The sequence below is a fragment of the Vipera berus genome (assembly GCF_964194415.1).
Source record: "Vipera berus genome assembly, chromosome: 2".
NCBI lineage: Eukaryota > Metazoa > Chordata > Lepidosauria > Squamata > Viperidae > Vipera > Vipera berus.
In genome coordinates this window covers 131,092,357-131,105,928 of record NC_138203.1, presented here as the reverse complement: position 1 = coordinate 131,105,928, position 13,572 = coordinate 131,092,357, and the positions used below count along the sequence as shown (strand labels likewise).

The following is a 13,572-nucleotide window of genomic DNA, read 5'->3' as shown; positions in this document are numbered from 1 at the left end:
TGCAAGCTTCCCCAATCTTGTGTCTTCCACATCTGCTGGACTACAGCTGATTTAATTCCCAATCCTTGGGTGCAGTCCAAGGTGTTAATGGAACACCAGGTTGGAGAAGGCTTGTTTCTCAGTTTATGACTCTGTGATGACCTCTATCTAACTAGGTAATCATCAGACTAGCACTGATGATGTCACTTAGTTTGGGTAATGAACCGCCTGCAAGAAAACAATCAAGCTCAGAAAGCAGCGAGGACCCTCTTTTTTCAACTCTGAACTACAAATATTCCCCTTTGTTAGTAGAGTTCCTAGTGCTCAATAATTTGGAAGCCCTTTGCTAGGAAAAATGCAAAGCCTTTCTCTTTATCTGTTTCTCTATGAAGAGGCAGGAAAGCAAGCAAGGTAACCCCTCTATGAAACAGAATGGCAAGAATATTGCACCGTTTTTTTCTTGGGGTATATGTGGTTTGGCACAGCTCACATCTGCATTGAATTAAAAGGCTCCTGAAAAAAAATAAAAAGGACTCCGTTCAAATCACTCCATGTGAGGTCCCAAGAGGCTGAAACATGCAGAAATCTTTTAAAAGGAGTTCCAGTCCACGTGCCTGGCCATTTGTGCCGGAAACTGTGAATTCCCAGACATTCAGCTGGATTCTGCCCAATTCTAGAATGATCAGTCTGCTGCTTCATGGGAACTACAGTTGCGTTGTGCGGTCTGATTACCCCAAAAATGGATGTGCTATGCCAAGGTATATCTAAGAATTCAGCACATAACTGCCGCGTGAATTATACAAAACACTCTCTCCTTGCTTGTGTCCATTCTCAACTAGACAAAAGGAATGCTAATTTGATACTGAATTATGGCTTGGGTGAAGCTGTGCAGAGACACTGTCTAGAGGCTTCCCGTCTTTCTTCTTGAGTAATGTATAGGGGAAAGGAAACAATCTCTCTTCTGTTGAGCATCTTTAGCCAAAAAACAGAGGGATGATCAAAAGCTTATTTAGTAAGCTTTATGGAAAGAGTTGCCCTTTGGAACACATTTCCTCTCTACAAGGCCAAATAAGCCTCTTTTGCCTTTCACATAACTAAAATAATATTATACTTGTGTATCTTTAAAATCTAAGTGCTATCTAGCCGCATGCTATTCTTGTCAAGTTGCCTTCGGTTGAAATGGGAAGAGAAAACAATAATCACTGTTACTGAGCTGGTGATACATGGCCTACAAAAATTAAATTGGTACTGGCCTGGAAAAGTGAAGCTAAGCCAAGTAATTTCACAATTAAAACTATCCTAAGTTCTAGCATGGATTTAAAAGGTAAAGGTTCCCCCGCACATGCGTGCTAGTCATTTCCGACTCTAGGGGCCGGTGCTCATCTCCGTTTCAAAGCCGAAGAGCCAGCGCTTGTCCGAGGACGTCTCCGTGGTCACGTGGCCTGCATGACTGGACGCCAAAGGCGCACGGAATGCTGTTACCTTCCCACCGGAGTGGTCCCTATTTTTCTACTTGCATTTTTTACGTGCTTTCGAACTGCTAGGTGGGCAGAAGCTGGGACGAGTAACAGGCGCTCACTCTGTTACGCGGCACTCGGGATTCGACCCGCCAAACTGCTGACCTTCTGATCATGGTCAATAAATATATTTAAATGTGCCGGACCAAGAGATCAGGTTTATCAACAACTGGATATCTAAAATATCTTCAACTTCGATCAAGGATGAATTGTTGCTCTTGCATTATAATGCAGACTTAAATATATTAATTATCTTCATAGGCATTTTCCATACATAGTTATATGATTCTGAATAGTATTTTATCAATAAAACAGATCTCTTAATAAAGAGATGGCAAGTTCCCTTTTGATCAAGGCCTTCATCATCAACTCTAAGGTTTGCAAAATTCAAATACAGCACTCGTTTATTGTCTGGAGTCTCAGGCAACTATGACAAAAGAACTATTAAAATTAGGGCAAAACAATAATCAGTCATTTTACGCTTCATTGAATTGACCAGAGCCAGTGGAAACATCATAATCAAAAGCAAGCATCCTAGCACAAGTGACAGCTTCCCATTTCTTCTGACACAGAACTCCAAAATAACCAAGTGCAACAAGGCACATCACCTCTAGCCCACATTTTACAACACTCTAACCTGCATCCTACAATACAACTGAATCTCTGTAAAAAAAAAAAAGTCTGGGGGAGAATGGAGTGAAGAGCTCCAAGAGATTGGAGTTCGAAAAGCAAGGGAGAATTCCTTGTGCACTATCCACAGGACAAGTGAAGATTCTCCAAACTTGTTGCTTGAATCCATGAATGGCTCTTTGAACAAACATGAAAATTAAGGCTTCCCACTCTGATCAGGACAGAGTGGGAAGATACTGCCTTGTTATTTAAACATACCCTTCAAGTTATACTTTAAAACAAGCGTCCTATAATGGAACAGTCCAATAGTATTTAGTAGCCACATCTCCAGTTTGTCATTTTCTGTGTCTCCACTGTGCACTCAAGGGGTGTGGCAACCTATCTCTAAAATCCCAATTCCCTCCCTTGCCTAGGCTCCTGCAGATGTATTAGCACTTTGCAAATCCCAGACACAGTACAGGTAGTCCTCAACTTACCACCACAGTTGACCCCAGAATTTACATTGCTAAGTGAGAAATTTTGAGTTTTGCCCCATTTTATGACTTTCCTTGCTACATTTGTTAAGCGAATCACTGCAGTTGTTAAATGAGTAATGCGGTTGTTAAGTGAACCTGGCTTCCCCTGTTGACTTTGCTTGTCAGGTCGCAAAAGGGGATCGCATGACCCCGGGACACGGCAACCGTCATAAATGTGAACATTTGCATGTAAATCATGTGACCATGGGGATGTTGCAGTGGCCGTAAGTGTGAAAAATGGCCATAAGTCACTTTTTTTCAGTGCCGTTGTAACTTAGTGAGCTGTTGTAAGTCGAGGACCACCTGTACACATAAACAGTGCCACGTTAGGAAACGCTGTTATATTTGAAACGGGTTGTTGCAGCTCTTTGGAGCGTAACAGGGACAAAACTAATGGCATGGGGCACAAGAGGCAGCTTGTTATCTTCTTTCTGAATTCCGATCTTCATTTTTCTTACATATTCATTGCAGTCATGTTATTATCAATTGTGATTACAGCATTTTTATTTAAATATGGTGGAAGATCTATTCTTTCTCTTCCCCCCATCCCCTGACCGTAATGCTGAGAGAGAATTAAAAAAACCAACCCAAAGTATAGATAAACTTTAACTAACTAGCAAGAGCAGATACTTCCAAGGATGGCAGAGTAAGTCACTGCTTGTGCTTTTGAAGCTGAACAGGCTTTTTTTTTTCCTCCTCTACCTCTCCCCTCCCGTCTTCCTTGAAACTTTTTTTGGGAGATGATCTCTCATATACATATGATTTCAGCCGGGCAAGTTCCCCAACTGTTGGTATCCTCAACTATATTCTCATACAATGATTAGTGTCCTGATCGTTCTATCAAACCTCAAGAGAGACTATTATTGGATGCAGATAAGATCCCAGGCTTCGCCAATGAAAGCACGCACATACCTTCACACTATTCTTCTGACCACAAATTCCCACCACATCTCAAGGCATGACCACACGTTGCCTACATATGGTGGATCTGAGACTATTATGGTAACATAATCCTCAATGATTATGTCAAGGTCAGTCATGAAGAAATCCTTGCACATTCTATGGATATTTCAGGCTTTACCTGAATTGTCAGATTTCATTCTTATTAAACCTGTTTATCTTACAAGAGAAACGAGGACCTCTGTTTTTAACCCTAATACAGGCTATTAGGCCAGCCCACCAGACCTATATGAGGGCCTATCTCAAAGGTTACTCCATCCCACTGTCTGCCTGGCAATCCACCAGACCCATCCCATTAGGCAGAGATCAGGCTGGTGTCAGAATTAGACAGGATAAGATAAATTCCTAAAGTCAGATATAGGAATGTGCTTCATATTTTGAGACAACTCAGAATTCAAAGCCAGCTGGCTCCACATTGTTAGTTTCTTGATGGGACTGAGGAAAGGGTTATCTGCTATGATGGAGTAGCTAGCACTGAGCCAAAATGCGGAAGATCCTAGTACAAATCTCCACATACCCATAATGCTAAGTAGTTATCAGAAGCCAGTTATTCTCCCTATCATGTACTTTACAGGTTTGTTGAAAGCAGTCAGAGGAAGGATAGGATATAACTTAAATGCATTCTGAGAGAGATTCTACTGTGGATCATCATAAAAATTGAGATAGTGAAAAAGCAACTATTTGTCCTGCTCAATCTAAACTATATATGTTGTACAGCAAATAAACGATATATCTCTTCCTGGACTATATTGCTGCAAGTGCCTGTGATGAGAATTGTTTGTGGAAGACAGCAATGGGGGTGGGGGGGTGGGGGGGGGGAGAAATCACACACTAAAAATTAGAAGGCTGTACTAAAATCCTTCATTTTTGTTTTTCTATAGTTTGCTCTCTGGGAATATCAAAGATATATATCTCTCCCCCATTTATGTTTTGAGATGGTATGGTCTATGAAGAAATCATTGTTGATGCTGGTTGTGTAAACCAGACCAATGATGCATTCTCACACACACAAACCCTTGCATTACAAAGTAGTTTCGGCGCCTCAGTGAAAAACAAGGCTACCAAAGACCTATTGCTAATATCAGAACCTCCATGTCTTCTAATGACTTAGAATACAGTCATTAAATGTGAAACTTCCAGTTCGGTAACTCAGCATACAGTGTGATGTCCTCAGATCAACAAACCAGACCTGCTCTCTTTCAGAAGAGGCAGAGATAGGGCCGGAGAAACTTGCAAGTACTTACATGTAGCAGTCAGTCATTTTTCTTGGCTCATGCATATAATAATATACACATACACGAACACACCCCTATCCTAACATGTTGCACAAAATTTTAGGGCAGCAACAGCTACAGTCTGGAATTAGAATAGCACATCAATTTCACTGGAGTGTTCAAAAAGCTGTTTCCTATTGGCTCAGTGCTTTTTTCCTTCATTACCCAGAACTGCTTATGGTAAAACTATTCAAGTGAATTGAAAAGTTCATGTTGCGACTGGGTAGCAGATTTGTGAAAAGCCACTTTTACCCAATTTGGGTAAATTTAAATAGATTTGGGGAGCACTGTATTAGTTCCTTGTTAAGCTCCCATTTCAGGTTTGTAGCAATTGAGATAAAAAAACCACAAGCCAAAGACTTAATAGGATAGAGCTTAACAACTGAATTGATTTGCCAATAAAGAATTTTTAAAATGTAAGTACAAACTAAAAGTCACAGTAAGGGGTAATGACCACTGGGAAAATCTACTACATGCATTTCTAAGCTGATCTGACTTCTGTTACACAGAAGTGTTAATCCAGATCCAGTTCTACCAAGTAGAAGACTGGGGAAGTTGCTTCGTAAAATAGAAGAGCAGAAGATGAGAAAGGAAGCGCAGCAGCAGCAGAAGCAAGATTTGGGTACCACATTACCTGCCCTCTTTTTCACAAGTCCATCAACCATGCACTTAATTTGAAAGATAGTAACACTAAGGCGGGAGACCCCCAATATGTCAGTAGTAGAAAACATGTTTAGACATGCAATTCAAGACTTGGACCGTGAAAGATTTTTTTTTATATCAGAATTGAGAAAGTTCTCAGTCTAATAGACAGACAGGTTCTATTTTCAAGGGGAGCCAGTACTAGATCAAGACAGCCATTGTTCTGGACACACGGGGCATCTGTAAAGGATGGCTTTTCAAACTTGGTGAAAAGGCAAGCTAGTTAGATTCTGCAATAAAACTTTTTATTTTTTTTTGCTTTTCACCGAACCAGAAGAGTTTTTCTTATACAGACCAGTCCAAAACAAATAAGGGCCAGAGAAACCACAGGAAACATTCACATGGAGCCATGGCAGTTCTAACATAGGATGGAGTCCCCCCACCCAAAAGATGGAAGCCCCATGAAGTTTTCCCATAAATCTGACTGCCACACCTTGCAAAGGAACCGATCCTTTAAAAATTGCCTCAATTGCACTGCGTCTTTGTTCTTACAGTCTTTTCACCTAATCCCTATGCACCAGCTATTTATTCAAAGCTGAGGGGGGGGAGAACCAATCAGTCAATGCATTGCATATTCCTAAAATTCAGGATGGGGTGGGGAAAATGAGAAGAATATTTCCAGGGCTAAGTTCTTGCTTCAGTGATCTCTGTCTGAATATTAAGCCCTAAAGAATGAATGCCATCCAAGGAGTTTTTGCAAAAGCCGAGTAGCCCAGCAGCTCACACAAAATCTTCCAGAGAGAAGTTGGTAAGGAAAGAATTGACCTCTTCAATTCAGAAAAGGCAGAGAAGGAGGAGAGGTTTTTTGTTTTTGTTTTTAAAAAGACAGTTGAGTTTTAGATTTCATGCTGTAATGACAGGGCACTCACTTTTGGCTTGATTGCAAGATATCCTGAAGTATACCATCAGACGCCACCTGTTTTACCCACCCCTTCTTCCTAGCGAGTGGTAAACAACTCTTACCTATCTTCAAAATTCCTCTTCCACAAAGAAGCTTCAAAATGTTACACATAAAGAGGGTACAGCGCATCCTGCATATAGCACATAAATCTTTTGAAAAGCAGGAAGCCATGTTTTAAATGCAGGAAACTAGACCACTCCAGAGTGGATCTCTCCATAGTCAAAATTTCTGAGTCTGAAAAACCTCCATTATGATCTATGGCCACCCCTCAAAGATAGCAATGTTCACACCATTTTGCCTGTGGTGACAAAAAAAAGCACAGGCAATGCAAAGGGCTAAGATAAGAATTCCTTCTCTACAACCATTTTACATTAGAGAAGAGATGATACTTTGCAAGAACTATTTCAGTAGCAGACATAGTTACTTTTCCGATCCTTCAGGCTAAGGTTTCCCATGTCTCAGTTAGACGAAATAGGCACTTCCTTAAACCCTCATTCTTACCTCTTCCCCACTAAATAATTCTTCTCCCCATCACTACATTCCATCTCTCCATCTCCTTAAAAAAGTACCATTGTTGCCAATATATGACCTAACAGCCACCTTATTATCTCTTGATATATGCCATGGCATAAGCAAGGGGCACAATGCAACCCCTCCTTCAATTTGGGGAAACAGGACAGGTTATTGATTTTGCAGATGGACTTCTCAGCCCAGGTTCCAGTATAATCCAGGCTTTTAGTGTCACCAGCTTCACAGACATCTCCTGTGCTAGATCTTTACAACAATCAGCATTAGTACTTGGCTCTCCTTGTCATTATTCTATCCCCAAATGTATTTTGTGGCGGAGCGTTAATCTCCATTTTACAGCTTCCTTGCCAGTGAAGAGGTGTGATCTACTTGAGGTACCAGCTTCAGGCCTACGCAATGCCAGCCAAACAGGCTCCCAATCTCAATGAGTGTCTGGCTAAAAACAGAAGCAGCAATATCCTAAGTAAATATTTATTCATGAGGAACAAGGAGCCAGAAAGACAGTTTAACTTGAGCATCTTCTTGGCACAGATAAGAATGTACAATAAATCTAGAAAGTACAAGGTTTTAATTTTTTTTTTTAAAAAAAGGCTGTAATCCTCTGCACTACTACCTGGCAGAAAACCCCGTTGAACTCAATGGGACTTGCTTTTGAACATTCACTGGAATGCAATATTTCACTCTCATTGTGTTCTAAAGCTAAACACTGGCAACAGGAGGAGAAATTCTAGAGATCTCTCCATTCAACATTTGAGAACAGATTTCATTTTAGAAGGATTTCTCTCTCATTAAGTAGTTTCTCATTTTGTAGCCTGATCTTTTTGCCAGGGGTCCCTTCCCTCAAAACAACCCTAACTCCTACCTATCTTCATACCTATTCACACAACCATTCGTTCCTGGAAAGAAATCTGCATAAGCCTCAATGGTTTGGCAGGAGCAGGAAACAAAAATGCAGGCAAATGAATGTAAAATATGCAACACCTTCTTTCATACATTTGAGATGGCTTGTATTTGGGGAGATGATGTGTTGTTGTTTTTTTAAAGAAAAAAAATGCAGCCTTCTCTCCAAAGCGGAAAACATATGTGAATTCCTGAAGCAACAACCGCCTTCCTCATCCCAGATTTTTAGGGAAAACTGTTGTATTAAAAATAAAAGGGGGGGAGGGAGGGGGAGAGGTCAAGGGAGGCTTACTTTTGTAAAAGACGATGCAACAAGTAAAAGTAACCAGAATTAAGATAAAAACGCACGGTATAGAAGGGAGGGGGGGGTGGTGGTGGAAAGGATTCAACTCACCTTCAAGGCTAAAAACAGGGGCGATCCCTATTAGCATGTGCAAAATTCCTACTGAAAGCAGCAACGGCCCCACTTCTACTCTGTGGGGCAGCATGTTTGTGCAAAAAAAAAAAGATCTCAAAAAAAAAGAAAGAAAACCAGGTTGCCAGATAGTCCAGGCGAAGACGCAGAGTTGCAGCTGCTCTTCTTCCTTAACCTCTCCTTCACTCTCTCCTTCCGAGGGTCTTCAATTCTTTCACCATCCGCTGAAGCAGAACCGGGGGGGGCAGGGGGGGGGGCGACGGCAAGGAAAAGCCTCCTCCTCCTCCTCCTCCTCCTCCTCTCTCCCTCCCAGCCCAGGAGATGAGAAAACCCAGCAGCGGCAAAGGCTGGGGAGGGGAGGGGAGAGGAGGGGGGTGGGTGGGTGGGTTGCAGCCCTTCTAAGCGAGAAAGAAAGATTGCATGCGGGGTGGGCTGGGGTGGGGGGGTTGGTTTGCAACGGGGAGGAGGGGGGAGACGATCGTCAGCGGTCCGCTCCTTCTGCAACTAGGTGAAAAACAAGCCAAGGTAAATCGCAGCGGGCATCAGAGGGTCCAAGAGCGATGCATAGGGAAGAAAGGAGGGGGGGGCGCCGACAGAAAGGAGAGAAGAAAATCAAAAGGGGGGGGGATACTTCTGGCTCCCGAGAGAGGGGAAGGCAGCAGCTCTTCTTCCTTTTGCAGCCTCTCCCGAGTGATGGGAGAGGGAAGGATGCGCGGGCTTTGATTGCCGTTCGCAGCCCGGGGAACGCTCGGTGCGCGACGCGCTCCTTACGCCTCCCGCCACCACAGCCGGACGAAGGAAAAAAGCCACCCCCGCCTGCCGCACCGGTAGCCTCAGCCGCCTGATGGAGCTCGCGCCGCCTTCTGCCTGCCTGACGTCATAGGCTCCCAAGGAAAGGCAGGGGAGGGCGCTGCAAACGGGGGCTACGCGGCAGTGGGCTTAGGGCGCATGCGCTTTTTTTTTTTTTTTTCCTTTCCTTGATATGCCCTGGTAGCTGAATGGGGGGAGTGGGGAGGGAGGGAGGGAGGGAGAAGCGTACTTTAAATCCCTTCCCAAAAAAAGGAGGATTCCTCACCCTAGCGGCGGGGGAGCGAAAATGGGATGCACGTGGATGCAGGGCACAGCCAGCCTCAGAGCTGTTTCCTCTGTGTACCTCCCAAATCACATACACACACACACACACGCACAAAATGTAAACTCTTCTTGCCTATCTCGGGCAAAAAAATGTCAAAGGGCGACGACGCGCGCCCTCTTCGTTTTTCGAAATACTGTAGCGTGGTGGTGGTTGTTTTTCTCACAGTTCGAACCCGCCAGCTTACACACACACACACACACAAAGACACACACACACAAACACACATTTTCCCGCCGCATACCCAAAACCCATGAAATGCTGAGCAGCGTCCTAATGACAAGGACGGCCCCCTTCCTTCGGCACAAAGGGAACGTACGCCGGGAAAGGTGGTGGGGGTGGGTGGGTGGGGGGAGCGGTGGATTCAGTTGCCACAAACCTTGTGGAGGGAACCGTGCCTCCCCCCGCCCCTCATTCCGAAAAAGCACACACAAACACACACACCTGCCTGCCTGCCTGCCTGTCTGTCTTGAGAGGAGGGAAACCCAACGTGGCACACCTCTCCCCATTAGATAATGGGATGTGCGCAGGCATGCAAGGCAGCCAGGTCCTCGTTTGCAAGGGAAGCCACCTTATGGCAGCACGAACCAGTGTGGGGTTGTTTTGTTTTGTTTGTTTAGTTTAGCCAGACCGACCGATGCAGCCAACGCGGCTGAAGGGTTGCCCCCTCAAAGGTGTCAGAAAGGCAAAGAAGCCCCACGGCGCAAGGGGAAAGCTGCCGAGTGGGGGATGCCTGAATCCCAGCCCCTCAGCCAAACAATAGAAACAATGCCCGGTAAACACGGCCGTGACTCTGACGCCTGCCAATGCCAGATGCTTTTGAAGAGCGATTCCCTTCTAAGCCTTCTTCCAACCTGGCGCCCTCAAAAAAAAAAACCGGAATTCCCAGCCAATATGGACGAAGGCGTCAAATTACAAAAGGCGACCCTACAATCTCCCGTTTCCTAACTGATGCCCACCTTGAATTAAATCGAAAGATGGCAGCCTGCTTTTCCACAGAGGGGAGCGCGTTTCAGGCACTTCTAAGAGATCGTTTTTTAATTATTTCTGTTTCCCACATTGTGTTACTAGGGGAAGTTTTCGAGGCATTATCTATAGATAGGTTTGATTAAATCATGGTTTATTCATACAGAAGCAGAAGTCTTAAACGATTCCTTTCATTCGGAAATCTAAAAGTAATTAACATATGCAATACACCTTTTCTTTTTAAAATGGCATTATTCCTTTGCTGCTTTTAAATCCTATCAACTGCCCCAATCCTGTGGAGCTGAGTAGCCACTAAATCACACAAATGAAATAAAACCCAAAGTAATTTAAAAGTTACTTAACATATCCAAAGACATCACATAAGCATAACAAAAACAACCTCTTCAAAGTTGTGCTCAGGATACTTCATCTCATCAATTTGTTAATAATAATAGCTATCTTAAGACACTGATTAAATCTATTCAAATTGCTCATATTGTGTCCCAGTCCTTGACTTTCGGAAATTCAAATTGACTTTTTCTCTCAGTCTTATCTAAAACCTCAAGAACCCCCCAGGAATTTTTGCACATAGTCTTCCTGTGAGCTGTGGCCCCCACCAGACAATATTCTTCTCATCAACTAAGAGGCACTTCCTTATTCTTTTGTATTCTTTGATATTCCAATAGTAAAAATGCTAGGTAGACAAATGCAATTTGGTTCTGGAAACTTGCGAATACTTAGTATTATTATGAAATAGAATTATTTTACTTTTTGTTTCATTAACCTATATTGGCTTCCCTGTAGCATAGCCTGACCTTGGTCTCTTCAGAGATGGAGGGAGGGACAGACAGACAGACATTAAATTGCAATCTTCTTAGATTCCTAACTGATTGGGCATTGTTGTTGTTAGCTGCGAAGTCATATCTGACTTCAACCCTATGGACAACGTTGCTCCAGGCCTTCCTGTCCTCTACCATCTTCTGGAGTCCATTTAAGCTCACGCCTACTGCTTCAGTGACTCCATCCAGCCACCTCATTCTCTGTCGTCCCTTTCTTCTATTGCCCTCAATCTTTCCCAGCATTAGGCTCTTCTCCAGTGAGTCCTTCCTTCTCATTAGGTGGCCAAAGTATTTGAGTTTTAGCTTCAGGATCTGGCCTTCTAAAAAGCAGTCAGGGTTGATCTCCTCTAGGACTGACCGGTTTGATCGCCTTGCAGTCCAAGGGACTCGCAGGAGTCTTCTCCAGCACCATAGTTCAAAGGCCTCAATTCTTTGGCGCTCAGCCTTTTTTATGGTCCCGCTTTCACTGCCATACATTGCAACTGGGAAGACCATAGCCTTGATTATAGGCACTTTTGTTGACAGGGTGATGTCTCTTTTTAGTGTGCTGTCTAGATTTGCCATGGCTTTCCTCCCGAGGAGCAAGCGTCTTTTAATTTCTTGGCTACAGTCCCCATCTGCAGTGATCTTGGAGCCCAGGAAAATAAAATCTGTCACTACCTCCATTTCTTCCCCATCTATTTGCCAGGAATTGAGAGGGCCGGATGCCATGATCTTGGTTTTCTTAATGTTAAGTTTCAACCCAAGTTTTGCACTCTCTTTCTTCACCCGCAACAAGAGGCTAGTTCTTCTTCACTTTCCGCCATTAGAGTGGTATCATCTGCATATCTTAGGTTGTTGATATTTTTTCCGGCAATCTTAATTCCAACTTTTGATTCCTCTAACCCTGCCTTTCTCATGATGTGCTCTGCATATATGTTAAATAGGCAGGGTGACAGTATACAGCCTTGCCGGACTCCTTTCCCAATTTTGAACCAATCAGTGGTTCCGTGTCCAGTTCTCACTGTTGCTTCTTGGCCCACATATAGGTTTCTCAAAAGACAAATAAGATGGTCTGGTATGCCCATCTCTTTAAGAACTTGCCACAGTTTGTTATAATCCACACAATCAAAGGCTTTAGCATAGTCAATGAAGCAGAAGTAGATGTTTTTCTGGAACTCTCTAGCTTTCTCCATGATCCAGTGTATGTTGGCAATTTGATCTCTAGTTCCTCTGCCTCTTCGAAATCCTGCCTGTACTTCTGGTAGTTCTCGATCCACATACTACTGAAGTCTAGCTTGTAGGATTTTAAGCATAACTTTACTAGCATGAGAAATGAGTGCAATGGTGCAATAGTTTGAACATTCTTTGGCACTGCCTTTCTTTGGAATTGGAAAGTAAACGGATCTTTTCCAATCCTGTGGCCACTGTTGAGTTTTCCAAATTTGCTGGCAAATTGAGTGTAGCACTTTTACTGCATCGTCTTTTAAGATTTTGAATAGCTCAGCTGGAATACTGTCACCTCCACTAGCTTTGTTGTTGCTCAGCTTTTCTAAGGCCCACTTCACTTCACATTCTAGGATGTCTGGTTTGAGGTCAGTGACCACCTCATTGTGATTATCAGGGACATTAAGCAAATTCTTGTATAGTTCTTCTGTGTAATTTTGCCACCAATTCAATATCTGAGAAGTTGAAAATTGGAAACCCATAGATCTACAAAGAGTCAGAAAATAAAGGCCAAGTACTTCTCAAAGTATGTATTAGATGTCATACATTAGGGTTTAATACTTTGGCATGTTTATACTTCAGCATGTTTAAATCAAACAAATAAACATTTATCAGTAGATTGGGCATGCTGAAATATAAATATGAAGGAAATTTGTAGCAATTTAAGATGTACATCACTGTCTATTGTCATAAGCCAGATATTGCCATTCTTTTGAATGTAGTGGGCACATTTGGAATTTTGCGACTATGTCATGCTCAAATTCACAAAATACTTATCATAATGGGCATGATCAATGATAAAACTCTTACCAGAAATAAACTAGGAAGTTGTTTCCCAGCCCCTCTCCTTCCATGTTTTAATTGTGTGTGATATGTATTTATGCACTAAAAAATAATGTAGATGTAATTTATGTCAACCTGCTTAGCATTAACAAGTTTGTTGTATCACGTGGATTCAAAATATTTCCTAGATGGGGAAATTTTGTGGGAAAGGTCCCACAAAATGGGACTGTTTAGAAATTGCAATGGAACCGGTCCACATGGGCCAGATGTTGATCAGCCTATCTGGGCCAGTTCAATATTTCAACAAACATTAAAACTAATAAAT

The 13,572-nt window shown here is 42.9% G+C and overlaps 1 protein-coding gene across 1 annotated transcript in view; it reads right to left on the bottom strand.

Annotated features, from left to right (window-relative positions):
• The window catches only part of LRP1 (LDL receptor related protein 1), a 323,131-nt gene extending 314,593 nt beyond the window's left edge, over nucleotides 1-8,538 (bottom strand). The window contains exon 1 of the mRNA XM_081319473.1: nucleotides 8,301-8,538. Within this exon, the coding sequence (XP_081175599.1) occupies nucleotides 8,301-8,394 (94 nt within the window). The 5' untranslated portion in view covers nucleotides 8,395-8,538. The remainder of the gene's footprint in view (nucleotides 1-8,300) is intronic.
• Nucleotides 8,539-13,572: the final 5,034 nt, after the last annotated feature.